The sequence below is a fragment of the Moschus berezovskii genome, chromosome 3, assembly GCF_049115385.1.
Source record: "Moschus berezovskii isolate FMDL1 chromosome 3, NW_MosBer_1.0, whole genome shotgun sequence".
Taxonomy (NCBI): domain Eukaryota; kingdom Metazoa; phylum Chordata; class Mammalia; order Artiodactyla; family Moschidae; genus Moschus; species Moschus berezovskii.
Window position 1 is genome coordinate 75,205,658 of NC_142462.1, and position 19,194 is coordinate 75,224,851.

At 44.1% G+C, this 19,194-nt stretch overlaps 1 protein-coding gene across 1 annotated transcript in view; it reads right to left on the reverse strand.

Annotated features, from left to right (window-relative positions):
- Window positions 1–362: 362 nt before the first annotated feature.
- Window positions 363–19,194, reverse strand: part of MTURN (maturin, neural progenitor differentiation regulator homolog) — a 34,714-nt gene continuing 15,882 nt past the window's right edge. Inside the window, exon 3 of the mRNA XM_055420939.2 lies at window positions 363–5,688. Within this exon, the coding sequence (XP_055276914.1) occupies window positions 5,578–5,688 (111 nt within the window). The 3' untranslated portion in view covers window positions 363–5,577. The remainder of the gene's footprint in view (window positions 5,689–19,194) is intronic.

A 19,194-nucleotide genomic window follows, 5' to 3' on the forward strand; every position in this document is an offset into this window, starting at 1 on the left:
AGTGGGAAATAGTGTCCTGTCATCACAGAATGACCACGGGTTTCTAATTGGTGCCATAATGGATTCCTGATTAGGACAAGAAAGAAAAAAAATCTAAGGTTCAAAGGAAGACTGGAAAATTACTAAACACCAGCTGCAGCATCAGAATAGATTAATGTTTCCAAATACATCAATTACTAACATCTGAATCGTATCAGTGGTTGTTGCAATCACATCCTCACTCGCCCACTCCCACCCCAGTCAGACCCCAACAACAGCAACCACAGAGCTGGCTGATGATCCCCAGTTCCCGGCCCCCTTTGGATCAAGTAAGGTGTCCTTTAGGACCAAACGTGGTGGAGACAGTAAACAAGAGGCACATGTCACCAGAGATCGAAAGGCTCTTTAATAGCAAGCGTATGATAATTACATCGTTGGATGAGATGCTCACCCGCGGGGGAGTGAGGAAGGAGCAGGTGCAGACAGGGTTCAATTTGGGGTTTACACTGCTGAAGCATCGAACGAGGGGCAACAGTTTTTGGCAACCCATTTCACAGTTCCGTAATTTACAAGAGACTTATTCAAAAAGAAATACAAAGGCAAAGAAAGCATACACACCCTGCATGAAACATTTCTCACCTAAAAAACAAAAGCCCCAAACCATTCCTTGCTTCTTCATTTTGCTTCTTACGCGGACAGCTCAATGTTGCTCTCTTACACAAATGAAGACTGGTTCACAGATGGTTTCAGGTTTTCCCTAGAACTGACGGTTTACTCTCTCCTCTAAAAAGCTGAGGAGATACAAAGCACTGCTCTGTATCTTATCTGCCTAGCTATCAGAAGGTATTTAAAGTAAAAAATGAATCTGAAGAAACAAAAACAAAAGGAAAAAACAGGCAAAGGCAGTTTTTACAAAGAACAGACCGTCAGCTTTCTCCGTGGTACTAAACAACTTGAGCGCACAGTTCTCAGCAAATTAAATGTTCATTTGTGTGTGGCCTGGCGCCTGCTTTTAACTACTTGTGCCTATTCAACCATACCGTGCTTTAAATGGACTTTCTACAACATGAAATGCTCACGGGTCCTCTGTTTTTGTAATCCAAATGTGAGTGATAGCCAAATGTGAGTGATAGCCAAATGTGTGTAATCCAAATGTGATATCAAAGACAACAACTTATTTAACAACCTGCCCAATGAACATGAGCTTTAGCAATATATTTTACCACAGATACCACGCTGCCACGGATACCAGTGGCTACTGGCATTCTGGCAAGTCTGAGAATTCGTCTGCATAAAATCCAGAAGATTTCAGCCTTTCACTTCATACCTGGTATCACCAAGATAACTGATTGTGTCTTTATGGAAGAAGATTCGTTTTTAATGCAAAACATTTGAGGCTTCTCTGGCACTGTAAAGACTAACCAATCAGGCAATGGCATCTCTTTGGAGTTAACACTCACTAGAGGGAAGAGGGATCTGGGATCCACTTGAGTTTCAGTTGTGCTTTCTACAATCCGGAAGCGTGGTGGAGGAGGCGGGCTCTGCCCTCTGGCCAGCGGGGACATTTCTGATACAGACCCTTCTCTGCAGCAGGCAGCGAGGTCAATTTTGGTTCTCCTGCCTGCCAGGTGATCAGAGGCTCCTCTCAGATCTGACAGCACTTTGGAAATACAGGCTTCTCTGGCAGGTGGTTTAATGAGGAACAGAACTCCACCAATTTGCAGGACATCCACTGTCTCCTTGGCTGGGGTGGGGGTGGATTTTTAAAGCCACAAAGCCACCCCCCACTCAGGCCTGGCCTCTCAACAGGCAAGCAGTCAGTCCCTTTTCAGGAAAGCAGGCCCCTGGTGAGATAGCCAGGAAAATAGTTCTCTTGTACTTTATAGAATAACTGCCTCTTGGCTTTATTTATTTAAAGAGTCAGACCCTAACCCTGTCATCCTGTTGAACACTTCACTCATCTCCTCCTACCACAGGTTAAGTCCTGCCTATTCTTATGTGTCTTCACTCAAACCATGGGAAATCAGGTCTGTTCATACCACAGCTTCCCCACCCGTACACTTTAATATGCAAGATTTCCAAAATATAAATTCTGACAATGCTCTAGTATCACAGCTCCCTGGGTCCAAACACTCTGTGCTCTCACGAACCAGAAGCAGTATTTAGAGATGTACTTGTGCTGGGGAAAGGTTTCTGCTCCTGTGTGGACGCGGACTGTGAGAGGAGAGAGGTTTCACTCGCAGACACTAGAAACCTTGATTCCGGCACTAGGACACAAGGAGAATTCCTAAATAAGAGACTTTTCATGTTCTAGGCATGGGGGAAAAGCAGTATGTGCTGCTGGGAGCCTGGAAGACTTGGGTGGACACTGGGATCTCCAGGGTGATGACAGGCATACTATGGGGTCTCACCTCCCTCCAGAATCTGTTCTTTGACTCCCCAAAGTCTCTTCAGTATGATTATCAGGCAGGGAAAGTAACTGTGTCACCATCAGAAAAATGTTTCTGTGAGTCACTCGAACCTGGGATCCAGGTTTTGTAATGTTACCACAGGCATGACTTCACAGTTAGCCCACAGTGATCAATAAGCAATCAACCATCCCCCTGTTCACACACCCACCCACACTCACACGCATGCCTGCGCATACATACTCAGTCACTTCCTATTATTTCTTTCTCTCTCCCTGGATGACATGGCAACAAAGTACTCATCTTTCACTCAAAGCTATTCCTCATGTCAATTCCCCTTCTCAGTTAAGTTAAACTCATTCTATTTCCAAAGCCCCAGTCTGTCAGGGCACCAGGAAAACCCTTGACTTCCACACCAAAGCATGCCAACTGGAATAAGTATGTTTTCCACATTTCTGGGGCCCTCCTTCACCTTCTCACCCAAGGAACAAAATCTCATCAGCCCCTTAGCATCGGGGCTACAGGGCTGCGAACACTCACAGACCAACACAAACAAGATTCATAAGGTATTTCCTTTGCGTTTCTCGAAGAGCTTCCTTGACTGTAGCTCTTTATACACACACACAATAAGACAGTTAAGGAAGGGCAGTGGTTCAAGCAGGAAGGCAAATACCACCTGCTTTAGGTGAGTGAAGTGACTGGCCCAAGGTCACTGGCAGAGTCAGGACTAAATCCAGGTCTCTCTCCTAACTCCTGGGTCTCCGCTCCTCCTGTGGCGCCACAGTGCCTCTCTGGTCAGTGTGTTTATGAGAGGCTAGCCAGGGAGCCACTTCCATAATGAGAACCACAGGCTGCCTGCCTCCCTGACCAGCCAGGTGAGGCTCCACAGTGAGCAAGCTCTAGTGCCACCTGAACAGAGAATCCACAGCGCTGGTGTGTGTGTGTGGGTGTGCACGTGTGTCAGCGTGCACTGGAGCAGATACGCACAATCAGAGAAAACGAAGCTTTAAGGAAACAATCTGATTCGCAAAGTTCCTTGGGGTTTTGCCACAAAAATAAGAAACAGACAGCGATGTTCCCCCCAACCCCTGGGGGCAGAACAAAGACCAGATTTCTCCCCGGCATGGAATGGCTGAGTTTATCTCAGCTCAATTTTTATAGACAGAGAACATTCGCATAATAATACCAAAATGTACCTGGTCAAAGCCTAAACACTTTTTTCATAAAATACATTTTATATCAATGTCCATTCAATTTTCAAACATATGTAAATTTAGATTTTCAAGCCTCAAACTACAAAATTTCCAATTTAACCACTGAATGGAGCAAGCTAGTCAAATGTCTTCATTTTGGTGGCAGAAGTCATCCTTCCGGCCTACTGTGTGAAAATGGAGCTTATGGATCTGGGTGCTACCTATGGGGAGGTACAATTCCAATCACCTGTGCTCAGGTACACAGCCAATCAGAACACGGGCATGAGAGCAAAGCATGGAGTTTGCTCACCCCACTGGATGAAACCTCAAGATTTGTTAACAGGCTACCCTGAAGGAAATTCATTTCACTTCAAGTTAACCTTTACTATGTCTTTCCAAGAAAAAAAAAAAATTAAGACAAAACGTGGGCACTGAAGCACGGATGGAAACCGCGAAATTATTTTACCCAATGACTTAAAACTGCAGGACACCATTTTAACCACGAGCAGCTGTGCTCCTCACAGCACCAATCCGTTAAACAGAAAATGTTGAGATAATCAAGTTTACACCGACATGCCTGGAAGATATACAAGACTCCCATAAGCTCTGTGGCCTCTTCCCACTGCTTTCTTAGTCTCAAACTTTGACAACCCAACAGGCACATGTGTGCGTGTTAACAACAGCTCCACCCCAGATGTTACGGTCTGTCGAGTGTTGTAAAAGAGGCAGTCCGCATCCTTTACTAAAACCAGAGACGCAGAAGGGTCTAAGAAAAATGAACGCTTTAAATAATTCCATGTTAGCATTGCAAAGAATTTCCCCAAAGGTGACAGCAGTGTTTCCAGTTATTATCACGGTTGTTTCTGTGAGTTGTCTGACTGTTTTGATCATTAAAACTTCCCCACTGAACCAAGCTAACCCATGATTAAAAAAGTCCCACCTTCATATCACTTTATGACTTCACTGCAATTGAGTTCTTCAAAGCACTTGATTACAGTTTTTAAATAAATTATAGAGTGGGATCTTTTGCTTGACTTTTTTGGAAAGAATAAGAGATGAATTAAGGAAGTAAGGATTCCATCATATTAAAAAACAATTTTTTTATCCTGGTTTATTTTCCTTTCAAATTCATCTATGGCTTCAAAGTTTAAGTGGCACTTGGATTCGGGATGTTTTCATAATTTAATAAGTTGCCATCTTGTTATAAAGAGAGAAGGTAAATGTTTCATATGGGGGTGGCTTATAAACATTTTCAAGAGATCAATAATTTATGTCACCCCATTTATATTCTCCACTTTAAAAGTAGCTTTGGAATCAGCATGTTTTAAAATAATTGAACATGCAAGTAATGTTTCTACCTAACCATGAACCAGTTGCTCTATATCCAGGTAACCCAGTAATGGCAGAACACTTAAACAAAGGCTTCTTTGCTTCTCTTACCCTCTTAATCCAAAATTAAGTAATTCTCCTTTTCTGCCCATGTATTTGCACTTGGGCAGTTTTAATGACTAGATATTAAAACTCATGCTTTATAAGCAAAACCTTCCACTTACACACACTTAAAAGGTACATAAAAAGTGCAGACTGCATTTCTTCTCTGCCATGCTTTCCCTCAATAATGTCACCTGTGATGACTCAACGCATATTCTTAATACATTCAGAGTTCTCGACATTCGAGTCAGCAAATGTTAGTTCTCCAACATAAACTCAAGAGAGAACAGTCAGCCACAGAATGGACTCTAAATTCAAACTGGCAAAGGCTACCGAGACAACTCCATAGAGACCCACTGAAATGGGAGTAAAATTCAGGTCACTTCTGAGCAAAGCTCATCCCAGATATTGTGTGGTCATTAAAAAGGTATTTCATATTAATTTGGATGCTGGGAGTCAGACGTCCTCTTTCGAAGTGCTAATGCAAAATGCTAACCCAGGAGCTCACGACCCCACCCTAGGTACACGGGGCTCACTCTCCTTCTCAGGCGGGAGCCCTTGGAAGTCTACTGCTGACTGACCCCCATCTGGGGGTGGTCCGCTTCTGGCTCCTCCTCTTCCACGTCTGCACTGTACTCTTCAAAAGCGTCGTCATCTGCATCTGGAAGCCCCAGTAACTACAGGGGAGAGAAGAGAAGCAGCTATGAGTGCCAAGTGGCCAAAAGGCAGGAAGACAACCAAAGGCAGCTGAGAGAAATTCACCAGCACTGATGACAAGGGAGGCAAGGACACACAATGGAGAAAAGACACTCTCTTCAATAAGTCGTGCTGAGAAAACTGGACAGCTCCATGTGGAAGAATGAAATTAGAACATTCTCTCACATCATATACAAAAATAAACTCGAAATGGAGTAAAGATCTAAATGGAAGACCAGAAACCATAAAACTCCTAGAAGCAAACATAAGCATAACACTCTTTAGCATAAACTGTAGCAATATTTTTTTGGATCTATCTCCTAAGGTAAAAGAAATAAAAGGAAAAACAAACAAATGGGACCTAATGGAACTTAAAAGCTTTTGCACAGCAAAGGAAATCACTGGCAATACAAAAAGACAACCTACTGAATAGGAGAAATATTTGCAAATAATATGACTGATAAGGGGTTAATATTCAAAATACATAAACAGCTCATACAACTCAGTATCAAAAAAAAACCCAATCAAAAAATGGGCAGAAGAGCTGAGATACAGATGGCCAACAGGCACATGAAAAGATGCTCAACACTGCTAATTATTAGAGAAATAAAAATCAAAACCACAATAATATCACCTCAAACTTCAGAATGGCTGTTATCAAAAAGTCTATAAATAGCAAATATTAGAGAGGATATGGAGAAAAAGGCCCACTACACTGTTGGTGGGAATGTAAATTGGTGCAGCCACCATAGAAAACAGAATGGAGGTTCCTCAAAAAATTAAAAACAGAACGACCATACGACCCGGCAATTCCACTCCTGGGTATCATCTGAAGAAAACAAAATGCTAACTCAAAAAGACACGTGTACCCCAATGTACACAGCAGCATTATTCACAACAGCCAAGATATGGAAGTAACCTAAATGTCCACCAACAAATAACTGGATAAAGACGACGTAAGACACACACACACACTGGAGTTATTACTCAGCCAGACACACACACACACACACACACTGGAGTTATTACTCAGCCAGACACACACACACACACACACACTGGAGTTATTACTCAGCCAGACACACACACACACACACACACACACACACTGGAGTTATTACTCAGCCACACACACACACACACACACTGGAGTTATTATTCAGCCACACACACACACACTGGAGTTATTACTCAGCCAGACACACACACACACACACACACACACACTGGAGTTATTACTCAGCCAGACACACACACACACACACACTGGAGTTATTACTCAGCCAGACACACACACACACACACACACACTGGAGTTATTACTTAGACACACACACACACACACACACACACACTGGAGTTATTACTCAGACACACACACACTGGAGTTATTACTCAGCCACACACACACACACTGGAGTTATTACTCAGCCACACACACACACACACACACTGGAGTTATTACTCAGCCACACACACACACACACTGGAGTTATTATTCAGCCAGACACACACACACACACACTGGAGTTATTACTCAGCCACACACACACACACACTGGAGTTATTATTCAGCCAGACACACACACACACACACACACTGGAGTTATTACTTAGACACACACACACACACACACACTGGAGTTATTACTTAGCCATGAAAAAGAATGAAACTCTGCCACTTGCAACATGGATAAACGAAGAGAGTATTATGTTTATGAAATAAGGCAGACAGAGAAAGACAAATACTCTGTTATCACACACACACTGGAGTTATTACTTAGCCATGATAAAGAATGAAACTCTGCCACTTGCAACATGGATAAACCTAGAGAGTATTATGCTTAGTGAAATAAGGCAGATAGAGAAAGACAAACACTCTGTTATCACTTATATGTGTAATCTAAAAAATCATATGAATGCATACCACAAAACAGAAAGACTCACAGATAGAGAACAGACTTGTGGCAACCAGTAGGGGCAGGGAAGGAGAAAGGGGCAAAACAGGAGTAGGGGATTCAGAGATACAAACAACTATGTGTAAAGTAAACAAGCAACAAGAATACATTGTACAGCATGGGGGATTATAGCTACCGTTATGTAATAACTTAAATGGAATATAATTATAAAAACATTGACTCATTACACTACGCTGCATACCTGAAACTAACAAAATGTTGTAAATAAACTATATTTCAATTAAAAAAAATTCAACAGCACTTAATAAGACTTAGTACAGCAGCTTTGGATATCTCATGGAAGTCAACTACCTTTATAATTATTTCCATAAACTTATTTGATGGAAATGTCAATTGCTCAAGGATTGGTGCTCACAGGGCTGGTAGGTTTTATCAAAGAGTCTAGAGAGTCTCTACTTTTAAGTATCATACACATATAACAAATATGCACACAGATATCTGGGCTGTCAGCAGCAGTACAATGAACAGTGCTGACTATCCCATCGAGATGTTAATATCTATTCCCCTCTATATTTTCTCCTATAAAAATGAATGCTGCTATTATTCATAACACACATGTAAAAACACAGAAACCACTAAAACATTCAACAAAATGGTTAAAATAAATTATGGTGCATCCATAAAATGGAATCTTATATATCCACTTAAAGTAATATTTTTGAATAATCTAATGATATAAGAAAATGTACTGGACTTCCCTGGTGGTCCAGTGATTAAGAATCCACCTGACAATGCAGGGGACACTGGTTCGATCCCTTGTCTGGGAAGATTCTACATGCCTCAGGGCAACTAATTCCACAGGTCACAACTACTGAGCCTGTACTCTAGATTCCATATACCTCAGGGCAACTGAGTCCACAGGTCACAACTACTGAGCCTGTGCTCTAGAGCCCAGGTCCCACAAAAGAAGCCACCACAATGAGAAGCCCACATACTGCAACTAGAGAAAGCCCGTGCACAGCAATGAAGACCCAGCACAGCCAAAAATTAAAAAAACAAAAAGTTCTAATGTGTATAAAAAGATGATTAATGATACAATTTAATAAAGTATACACAAATGCAAAGAAAAAAAGACTTCAATGAAATAAGCCCAAATTTTAAGAGTAGTTTTTTAGGCAACGTGATTATGGGTAATTTTTTTCCTTTTGATCTTTCTGTATTTTCCAAATGCTCTATAATTATCATCAGGGAAATTCACTATAAATACACAGTAAACATTTTCTTAAAGCACTGGCTGGTCCTGGGTTAGAAACTGTGAATGCCCCTTGCTGCGTCGGTTCAGTATGGATGAATGCTCTGGTGCCGGCAGGAAGCCATGGCTGTGGGCATCTTGGCCTTGTCTTGTGATCCAGGGCTGCCAACCTTCAGCTCCTTGATGAACCTTTCTCACATGTGGCCCCTTGGTTGATCATTTGCAGGCAAGGATCAACCATTTTCAGGCCACTTCACTGAATGGCCCTGTGATCCAAACACTAAATGTATTAGGGCAAAGTAAGATGGACTGTTCCATTGTCTCTGCACTGCCTCCCAGCACCCTGACATACGCCCCCTTGACATTCCCTCTCAAAGACTTCCAGGAGGAAAGGGTAAGCAGAGTCCTGACCAAAGGACACCTTTACCCTGAAGTTCTCAGACCACAACTCTTTACAGGTCTCGGAGAGCCCTCTGAACATACTTGGGACAAAAATCATCTGTCGGGCATCATGGATTATATGATGCACGGGGTCTGCCAAGGCACCACGGCCAGCTGCAGACATGAGCTCAGAAGGCTACAGCTGTCTCAGAGACACTGCTGACTGCAGAGGAGGGCAGGGAGGGTACATCTTGTCTCCACAGTGTGCATTTATCTTGTGTGTGCTGGGGAGAAGGGAGAAGCCCCTTTCTCCTACCACTGTCTCCCTTCTGTATCTTAGTGGATGGAATAAAAGGTAAAGTTGGACTCCAAGGAGGGAAAAAAGATGGTTGGTTATAATGAACACAGTTGACTAATATTTCAGTGTTCAGTTTTAAGAGCTGCTGGATGACACAGCAAGGTGAAAGTATCAAATGAACGGTACCATTGAAGTAGCTGATAAAACATAAATATTGTTGCTGTGACCAAGAACTTCAGAGTCACCAAAATGCTAAAAGAAGACTCATGAATTCAACAAGAAATGTAACTTCTCATTGTACTGAAGGGATGCTCCTTAAAAGAGGAATGGTCACTGGATTCCTTTTCAGTTAACAAATCTGACTGGCTGCCTGGAGCCCTGGGTTCAGGACGATTCTGAGGCTCAGTGGGGAAGATCCTGTTCAGTTAGCAATGGCTGTCACAGGTACAGAAAGTGCAGCTGACGCATGCATCTATATATTGGCCATCTTGTCCTAAAGTGACATGTCATTGATTAGCCGTTGTCATTATACTTTACATAATTCACATGGACCCAAACTGTATGTATCCCTTAATACTCACCCTCTCCTCAGCTTAGGCTGGCTTGTAGAAGGGGTTCCAGCAAGCCAAGCATGAAACCCTTCCACTCTCCTCTGCCCAGCTTTCCACCTTATCATCCGTGTGAATCCAAAGCACATAGGTCTAGGTCCAGAGCATCAGCCACACTGGGAGGCCCTTCTCTTTGGCAGGAAATATTCAGATGCTAATTTGAGAGCTCAACATCCCTATCCTTGGGCTTCCAAGGAGTGCTAGTGGTAAAGAACCCGACTGCCAATGCGGGAGACATAAGAGACACAGGTTCGATCGCTGGGTAGGGAAGATCCCTTGGAGGAAGGCATGATAACCCACTCCAGTATTCTTGCCTGGAGAATCCCATGGATAGAGGAGCCTGGTGGGCTACAGTCCACAAGGTTTGCCAAGTGTCAGACACGCCTGAACCAACTTAGCACGCATGCATGTACCCCAATCCTTACAGACAGAGAGAAAAGAAGTAGCTCTCAATGGTTGTCAGGACATTTCAGATACCTTAGTAAAGGGTCTGCAGATTTCACTGAGAGCTTTTGTGGAAAACGCACTGGACCTGGCAGCTGGAAGCCAGGGTTCTGGTTGGGGAACCCCACCTTTGCTGAGCCTCAGCGTCCTTCTCTGTAAAGGACAGCTGCTCTACTCCAGAGAAACTATGGAGATTAAATGAGAAAGTGAATGTGGCCATGATCTGCAAACCATACAGCCTCATATGAATCATCTAGTTACAAAGACTGTCTGTTTCTCATTTTAAAGCACAGCCAGTTCAGTGATTCAAGGGGACTAATGATGCATGAGTAGCCTGTCTTCATCCTCTGCTTCTTCTTCTCTCTCCTGCTGGGCTTGCTTCTAGACCCCCTCATGGCTAATCAGTCCTAGGAAGAGAACTAAGAAACTCAGTTCTGTCAGCCTCTTCATTTGATTCCCAGGCTTCCATTCCAATGAACCAACCAATTCTGTCATACTTCGGATTCAATCATAAGAGTTAATATTGGTTAGGCTACTGTGCTAGGTACAGTATAAGCAGCTTTCTGTACATGAATTCCTTTCATCTTCATAATAATCCTATGTGGTAGGTATTATTATTCTATCTCCTTTACAAAGAGATGTTGAGTAAATTTGCCCAGTGTTACCCAGGAAGCATCAGAGGAGGATTCAAAACCAGGCCACCGGGTTGTAGACTTTACAACCACCAGGCTAACCACCAGGCTACCCGGGAGACTCCCTTCCAGCTGTCCATGCTATTTCTATAGCTGGAGGCTTCAGTGTTTTCAACTGGGTAATAAACATTAAAAAATTCAATATGCAGTGTTAACATCAACATTTATGAGTATGTACAATTTGGAAGCATGCAGAGGAGAACGAAAGAAGCACAAGAGCAAGAATGGACACCATACAGAAATGTAAAAATCTAGCATTCCCACCTCTGCATCCAGTCTCATCTATGGTAGATAAGTCTAACTTCTGGGTTACCAGAGGTGGGGGTGGGGTGGGGAGGGAGAACTGGATGAAGACAATCAAAAAGTACAAACTTTCAGTTGTAAGTTATTAATAAATAAATACTAGGGGTGTAATGTACATCATGGTAAATATAATTAAACATTGCTGCATGCTATATAAGAAAGTTGTTTAAACTGTAAATCCTAAGAGTTCTCATTATAAGAGAAAAGTTTTATTTTCTATTTCATTTTGTATCTATATAAAATGATGGATATTCATGAAACTGACTGTGATAATTATTTTTCACAATGTATATAAGTCAAATCACTATGCTGTACACCATAAACTTATATAATGCTTTATGTCAATTACATCCCAATAAAACTGGGGGGAAAAAGAATAGATTGAAGAGTCAGACTGGAAAAAAAATAAATTTAATTACTGGATCCAAAACTTTAACAGTCAAGAAGACATATCAGAAACAGGAGTATAAACAGACTGGGAAGAATCCTGAGCCCTTGCTTTAACTGCACCCACACATTCTTATAAGGAAAAAGGCCAAGAAATCCTGTCAAGTATATTTAAATTACTCCTGATACAATCATTCCCTTTTATTTAGTAAAATTTTTTCACTTTCCTGGAAAAAACCTTCATGATTGCTCTGGACAACATTGATAGCATTCCCAGGGTCCTGCTCCTTCAGAACTTTCTCTGAACACATAAGGACTACTGGAGTCCACCCATCCTAACAGGGTTGTACCTAATGGGCAGAGATGTCAATCCTTGAGAACTAAAGCTCTTTGGACCCATTAGAGTATCAGTTATCTGCAAAACTAACTCCAGGTCTTTTTAAAGATGGTATAAACTAGCTGAGGCTAAAATCAGTTGACATTTAGCATCTGCTATCTCTGAAGGTGGTACTCAAGCACTCAGACTATAGTGTCTTTATAAAAGGAGACAGTTATCTAGGCCTTGGAGTGCATGGTCAACCAGCTAGGCATCTGGGGCTTCCAGGAAGAGCCCTGTGGCTTTTGAGGTCCCTGTAAGCTCCTTCCAGAGGACTTTTTGAAGCAGCATTTTTCATACTTTGCTGTGTACATGACTCACTTAGGGATCTACCTAAAAGGGAAATTATGATTCAGTGGGTCTCAGGTGGGACCCGAGATTCTACTTTGCTAACAAGCTCCCAGGTGATGGGGATACTGCTGATCCAGAAACCACAGTCTGAGTACTGAGACTCTAAAGCATTTGGGAAATTTGTCACTGTTTATCTTAAGCCAGGAAAAGAGAGCGGCAGAGGATGAGATGGTTGGATGGCATCACTGATTCAATGGACATGAACTTGGGCAAACTCCAGAAGGTAGTAAAGTGAAGGACAGGGAAGCCGGGTGTGCTGCCGTCCATGGGGTCAAAAAGACACCACTTAGCCACTGAACAAAAACAATGACCTTAAGCCATGATGCTGGTGCTACCAATAAACCTCTGATGGGATCCTGGTCAGTCTGTCTTCTCCATAATAGGAAAAGTAAATAAAGGTGAGGCGGCAAGAGTGATGTAAGACCCAAATGGGCAAGAGCAATAGGTACTCCCTTACTTTAGGGGCTGCTGCTGCTGCTAAGTCACTTCAGTCGTGTCCGACTCTGTGTGACTCCATAGATGGCAGCCCACCAGGCTCCCCCGTCCCTGGGATTCTCCAGGAAAGAACACTGGAGTGGGTTGCCATTTCCTTCTCCAATGTGTGAAAGTGAAAAGTGAAAGTGAAGTCGTTCAGTCATGTCTGACTCGTAGCGACCCCATGGTCTGCAGCCTACGAGGCTCCACCATCCATGGGATTTTCTAGGCAAGAGTACTGGAGTGGCTTGCCATTGCCTTCTCCGACTATCATACCCTAAATGACAAGGGTCTGAATGTTCAAAACATAAGCAAACAACAAATGCCATGATAAACTTAAATTGTCAGCATTCAATGTGGTTTTCTTCTGGATGTGGTTGGCTGTTTTGTGTTTGTTTTTCTTATCAATATTTTTGAAGTATAGCTGATTTCTAATGTTGTTAATTCAATGTGTCTTTATTAAAACCCACATTTGTGCATAATCTTTCCTATCAGACTTTATGACCCACTGGGGTAGCTTCCTAAGGGTGGATTCTTTCTCTTCTTCCAGACTCTTGAGCAGACTAGAAGATTAGAAGCAAAAAATGAACTTTTTCTGGGTCACAAAGGGTTTTCCTGTGGGGTTTAATCCCCAGCTCTCCAGCCATTAGTGGCAAAAAAAATTACCAATCTTGCTCATGTCAGTAAGACAGAATTAAGGAAATTTTTCTTGTGGAAATGTCTCTGCTTCTCAAAAGAGAAAAAAACGTGGAGTCACATAGCAACCCCAGGGAGAGGACAAAGGTCAATCTGAATGAGAAAACCTGGAAAAGCGTGGGCTCTCACTCAATGAAGGGCCATGAAAGCAACATCAACCAAAACAGCACAGAGAATTGTCATAGCAACAGGTGCCTTGTGACCCTAATGTCCACAGTGCTGGTAAGAGGAGGAAGAATAACACTCCAGGAGAATAGAGTAAAGCTTTGAGAGAGCTGAAAGGGCAAAGATGAGGTTTGGTTTTACAGCTAACTTGGAAACGGTAAGCTCTCTCTTCTCTTGTGAACTGTTCTCTAACCAGGGGGTAGACTATCAATCACTACTAAATAAAAGATACAAAAACATGGAGGGGATAAAAAGGAATGGTATGGTCAATATTACTTAGACCCATAACCACTCTTTCATTGACTAGCTCACTCATGCGATAACCAGCGACCATCAATCCAGGACCACTTAAACAAGAAAAATGCAGGACTCCAATTCTCCTACTCACATTTATCGAAGCTAATGACAGGTGTCTCTGAAGCCATTACTGGTCTCAGGACACAGAGAAACCCATCTGCTCGCAAACTGCAGTGACAGCCTGCTTGGTGGTGTCACTGCACACATGTACCATTTGAATACGACAATCCGGCAGGAAGGAGAAAAACTAGGTAGAAGCTAGGAGGCCCCTGGCGTGTAGCAGAGTATGGGTAAGTCCAGGAGGGAGGCTGCCCTGCTCCATCCATGGAGTCACATATCCACCTAATATGCATTTCCTAACAGCAGTTATGAGCTGGAAATAGAGCTGTAGTTATTGTTTAGTCACTAACTCATGTCCTATTCTTTGCAACCCCATAGACTGTAACCTGCCAGGCTCCTCTGTCCATGTGATTTCCCAGGTAAGAATACTGGAGTGGTTGCCATTTCCTTCTTCAGGGGATCTTCCTGACCCAGATACTGAACTCGCATCTCTTGCATTGGCAGGCAGATTCTGTACTGCTGAGCCACCAGGGAAGCCCCTGGAAATGGAGACTAACCTTCATAGGGTGGCTGGGCTTTGACAGCCCTGTGTGTGTTCTGATTCTGAAGCTCTCCCTGCATCCATAAGACAGTGAAACATGTATGACCCCCATTTTAAAGATGGGAACACTAAGGCTGAACAACCTGCTAGAGGCCACACAGACTAGGAGCTGGCCAGGCCGGGGCTGAACCACCATGCCCCATGTAGGAGCATCTCTAAGGTTCTCTCAGTAAAGGAGCCAAGGCAGGCTTTCCTGGTCTTTGCTCTTGGCCAGCCCTCCTCCCCTGCTGACCCGATCCGGATCTTGCCCTTTCTTCAAGTCTCACCTCCCTGTGAAGGCCCTGCCCATACCTCACTCCTCGATGAGCCCACTCACATCTGAGATTCCCAGTCCTCTGGACACATCGTGGGCAAGACAACATTAAAAAAAAAAATCACAACATAGTTCCTGATCATAAGTGGTTTCTGTAGCATCATGGAAAAGTTAGAAAATCCAGCAAAGAAAAGAAACATCATTCATGGCCTTGTCACCAGAGGCTCTTTGGTCCTGTGTCCCTCTGGGAGAGAGAAGCATCTGGTCGTCCCTGTTGTAGCACTAGCCTCCACCCCAGTGAGCTGCATGGATGAAGTACTGAATGGATGATTATTATTTTGCCAAAATCAATGTTGATAAACTTCTGGCTATAATACCTCAACACTACCCCTTGAAGATCCTTTACCTCAGCCAGATGATTCTGTTAAGTGTGTGCCGAAATGACTTAGCAAATGGTTTTCTCTACCAAAAACCTAAGAGTCCTACGAAAGTTTCCATGACTGAGCTCACCTCTCAACACTATTTTGCCGAGTGTCCCCATCCCATCCACGTCAATGCCAGCCTTTAATCAGCGCTTCTCATGTGTGCTGCCCTGCACTAAGTCCCCAACAAAAATTGCGTCATTTAATCTTCACAGCAACCCTAAGGTAACTATCATCATTTGTTTCCTAGTTTTAACAAATGAGGAAACTGAGAAACAGCAAGGTCAAGTAATTTAGCTGAGGTCACACAGCCAGCAAGTGGCAGACCTGGGATTTGAATCCAGGCGGCCTGCCCCCACAGAGCATGGGTTCTTCATCGCTGTAGTAACCTGATTCTGCATAACGAGGTCAAGGGACCACAGCCATCATGCTGCGGTTGGTGCCTGTTCACTGACATCCTCTCGGAAAACACTTCCCCAAAGAACCAGCAGAGTGGAGCCAGGAGACAGGGAAGGGAACCCCCTCCCTCCATCTGCACAGTGTCAGGCAGAGTGTCTGGACCAAAATCAGTGCTTAGCCATGTAACCTGGGCTTTCTTTGTACTTTCCTGTGGTTGCCTTTCCTCCCAGAAAGCCAGGTCCTAGAGCACCAGGACTGGCACTGTGCCCTGTCTCCTGCAGGAGCTTCCCAGGTGGCGCATGGCTTCCCACTGGCACCTGCCACGAGACACAGAGATGAGAGTTCGATTCCTGGGTCAGGAAGAGCCTCTGGAGAAGGAAATGGCACCCCACTCCAGTATTCTTGCCTAGCAAATCCCATGGACAGAGGAGCCTGGTGGGCCACAGCCATGAGTCGAAAAGAGTCAGACACGACTGAGTACACATGCCTGTCTCTTACTCGCCAAAGCAGCGCTTTGGCAAATAGCAGATGCTCCTGCATTTTGTTAATTACGTTATGAAGAGACAGAGGAAAAAGAGGAAGGTAAGATGGTGAATAAGAAAAAGAATAATTATTTTTTCTTGTCAGATCCAACAACAGATTTCTCTGGTAGGGCACGGACTTTGTGAGATTGATTGTTATGGCAAGGGAGGGGCAGGAAGGCAAACAGAAAGCAGGCAGAAGCACACCGTCTATGAAATGGGAAGGTCTACTCCTTGGAAGGAAAGTTATGAACAACCTAGATAGCATATTAAAATGCAGAGACATTACTTTGCCAACAAAGGTCCATCTAGTCAAGGCTATGGTTTTTCCCGTGGTCATATATGGATGTGAGAGTTGGACTGTGAAGAAAGCTGATCGCCAAAGAATTGATGCTTTTGAACTGTGGTGCTGGAGAAGACTCTTGAGAGTCCCTTGGACTGCAAGGAGATCCAACCAGTCCATCCTAAAGGAGATCAGTCCTGGGTGTTCATTGGAAGGACTGATGCTGAAGCTGAAACTGCAATACTTTGGCCACCTCATGCGACGAGTTGACTCACTGGAAAAGACTCTGATGCTGGGAGGGACTGGGGGTGGGAGGCGAAGGGGACGACAGAGAATGAGATGGCTGGATGGCATCACCGACTCAATGGACGTGACTTTGAGTGAACTCCGGGAGTTGGTGTTGGTGGACAGGGAGGCCTGGCGTGTTGCGATTCATGGGGTCGCAAAGAGTCGGACACGACTGAGCAACTGAACCGAACTGAACTAAACTGAATGGAAAGGTAAAGAGTGCTACCGTAGCACCCTGAGCCTCTCGGGCAGGACACTGGGGAGGGCTAGGAGATGACTCCATGCTTTTGGTCCAGGCAGGCAGGCATGTGTGTGTTCAGCAAAGTGAATTGACTCTGCTTGACTACTGCCCCCAAAGGCAGCAGAAAGCTGTTAATAGAAAGGTCCTTATCTTTCTGGAAACACTGCACAGGATAGGGGCTGGCAACGGGCCTGCCAAGGGAAAACAAGGATTCAAAGCCATGAATGAGGCTGTTCTAAGAGAAAGGTAAAAATATTCCTCCTGTGGTTTCCCCAACTATTAAAAAAAAAAAAGGCAGTTGCACAATTGGATCAGATTATCAAAAATTTTCAGGGAAATGACAGACTCAAGTTCACCTGCTTGATAACCTTGCAGCATTTGGGTACGTGTTACTTCAACAAATACTACAAGCTACGACAGCAACAAGACCCTTTCCTGAATCATAACCTAAGCCTCCTTTATATAAAACGTCCTTTACATAAAACAGATAAATAGCAGTGGGGAGAAAGGCACTCTTCTGTGGAGAGGGAGAGGGTGAAAGCTTCCCCCCTGATCTCTAGAAGTCCTTCACCTGGGTCTGTAACACTCCCTTCTCATCTGATCTAGGGTCATCCTAACTAAGAGAAACCCAAGCCTGTGTGTATTTCACCCTCACCAGCCCCGAGAAGGCACTTTCCTGAAGACAAAAAACTCAGCTAGAGCGCCCAGCACACAAAAGCTCCCCTAGCAAAAGGGGCCTCGTACCAGGCAAAGGCCCCACCTTGGAAGTACCATCCTGCCCGCTTTGGCGGAAGGCTCCACTTGAGAAATGAACTCAGGAAACCCAACAGCATTAATAAAATCTGTGTGTCTCTGTTACACAAGCAGCTTGATCTGAAAGAAAGTATTCAACCAAGTCAATCGCTTTTAGCTAAATATCTGGATTTTTTGGACTGCATTTTTTTCCCCTTTACATAAGGCTGCCTGATTGCTTAAGCACAGCCATAGGCTTGGTAAAGTAAGATGGCAGAAGGGGCTCCGGTGGGAGCTCACCTTCCCCAGTGAAGCACATTTTGCCGGTAACCTGTGGCTGGCCACCACAGATGAGAGAGCCAGGTGGCCAGCTCATGAGTGGACCCTCTGTGGAAACCAGCTGCAAAGTGAGTATCATGTGCTAATCAGATATTTGCGGGGGGGTCAGGGGGGAAGGTACGATTTAAGGGAATCCATGGTTTTTCTTTAACTTTTGCACGCTTTGATGTCTCTACTTGGATATCTAACAGGCATTTCAAACACTGCTGCTGCTGCTGCTAAGTCACTTCAGTCGTGTCCGACTCTGTGTGACCCCATAGATGGTAGCCCACCAGGCTCCACCGTCTCTGGGATTCTCCAGGCAAGAATACTGGAGTGGGCTGCCATTTCCTTCTCCAAAGCATGAAAGTGAAAAGTGAAAGTGAAGTTGCTCAGTCGTGTCCGACTCTTCGCGACCCCATGGACTACAGCCTACCAGGCTCCTCCACCCATGGGATTTTCCAGGCAAGAGCACACTGGCAAGTCCACAATTGAAGTCTTGGTGGCCTTACTCCCCAAGTTTCTTCCTGCACTGTCCCCATTTCAGTAAACGAACGCCATTCCCTTCAGCGAGTAGCTGAGGAACTCTGGAGTCATCCTCATCTTCTTTTTGGATGACAGTGACAGCCTCCTCACGGGGCTCCCTGCACCCCCTCTCCCCCTCACAGCCTGCTCTCTACTAGGCGGATCTCTCTGGTGCTCAAGCCCTTCAGAGGCTCCCCAGGT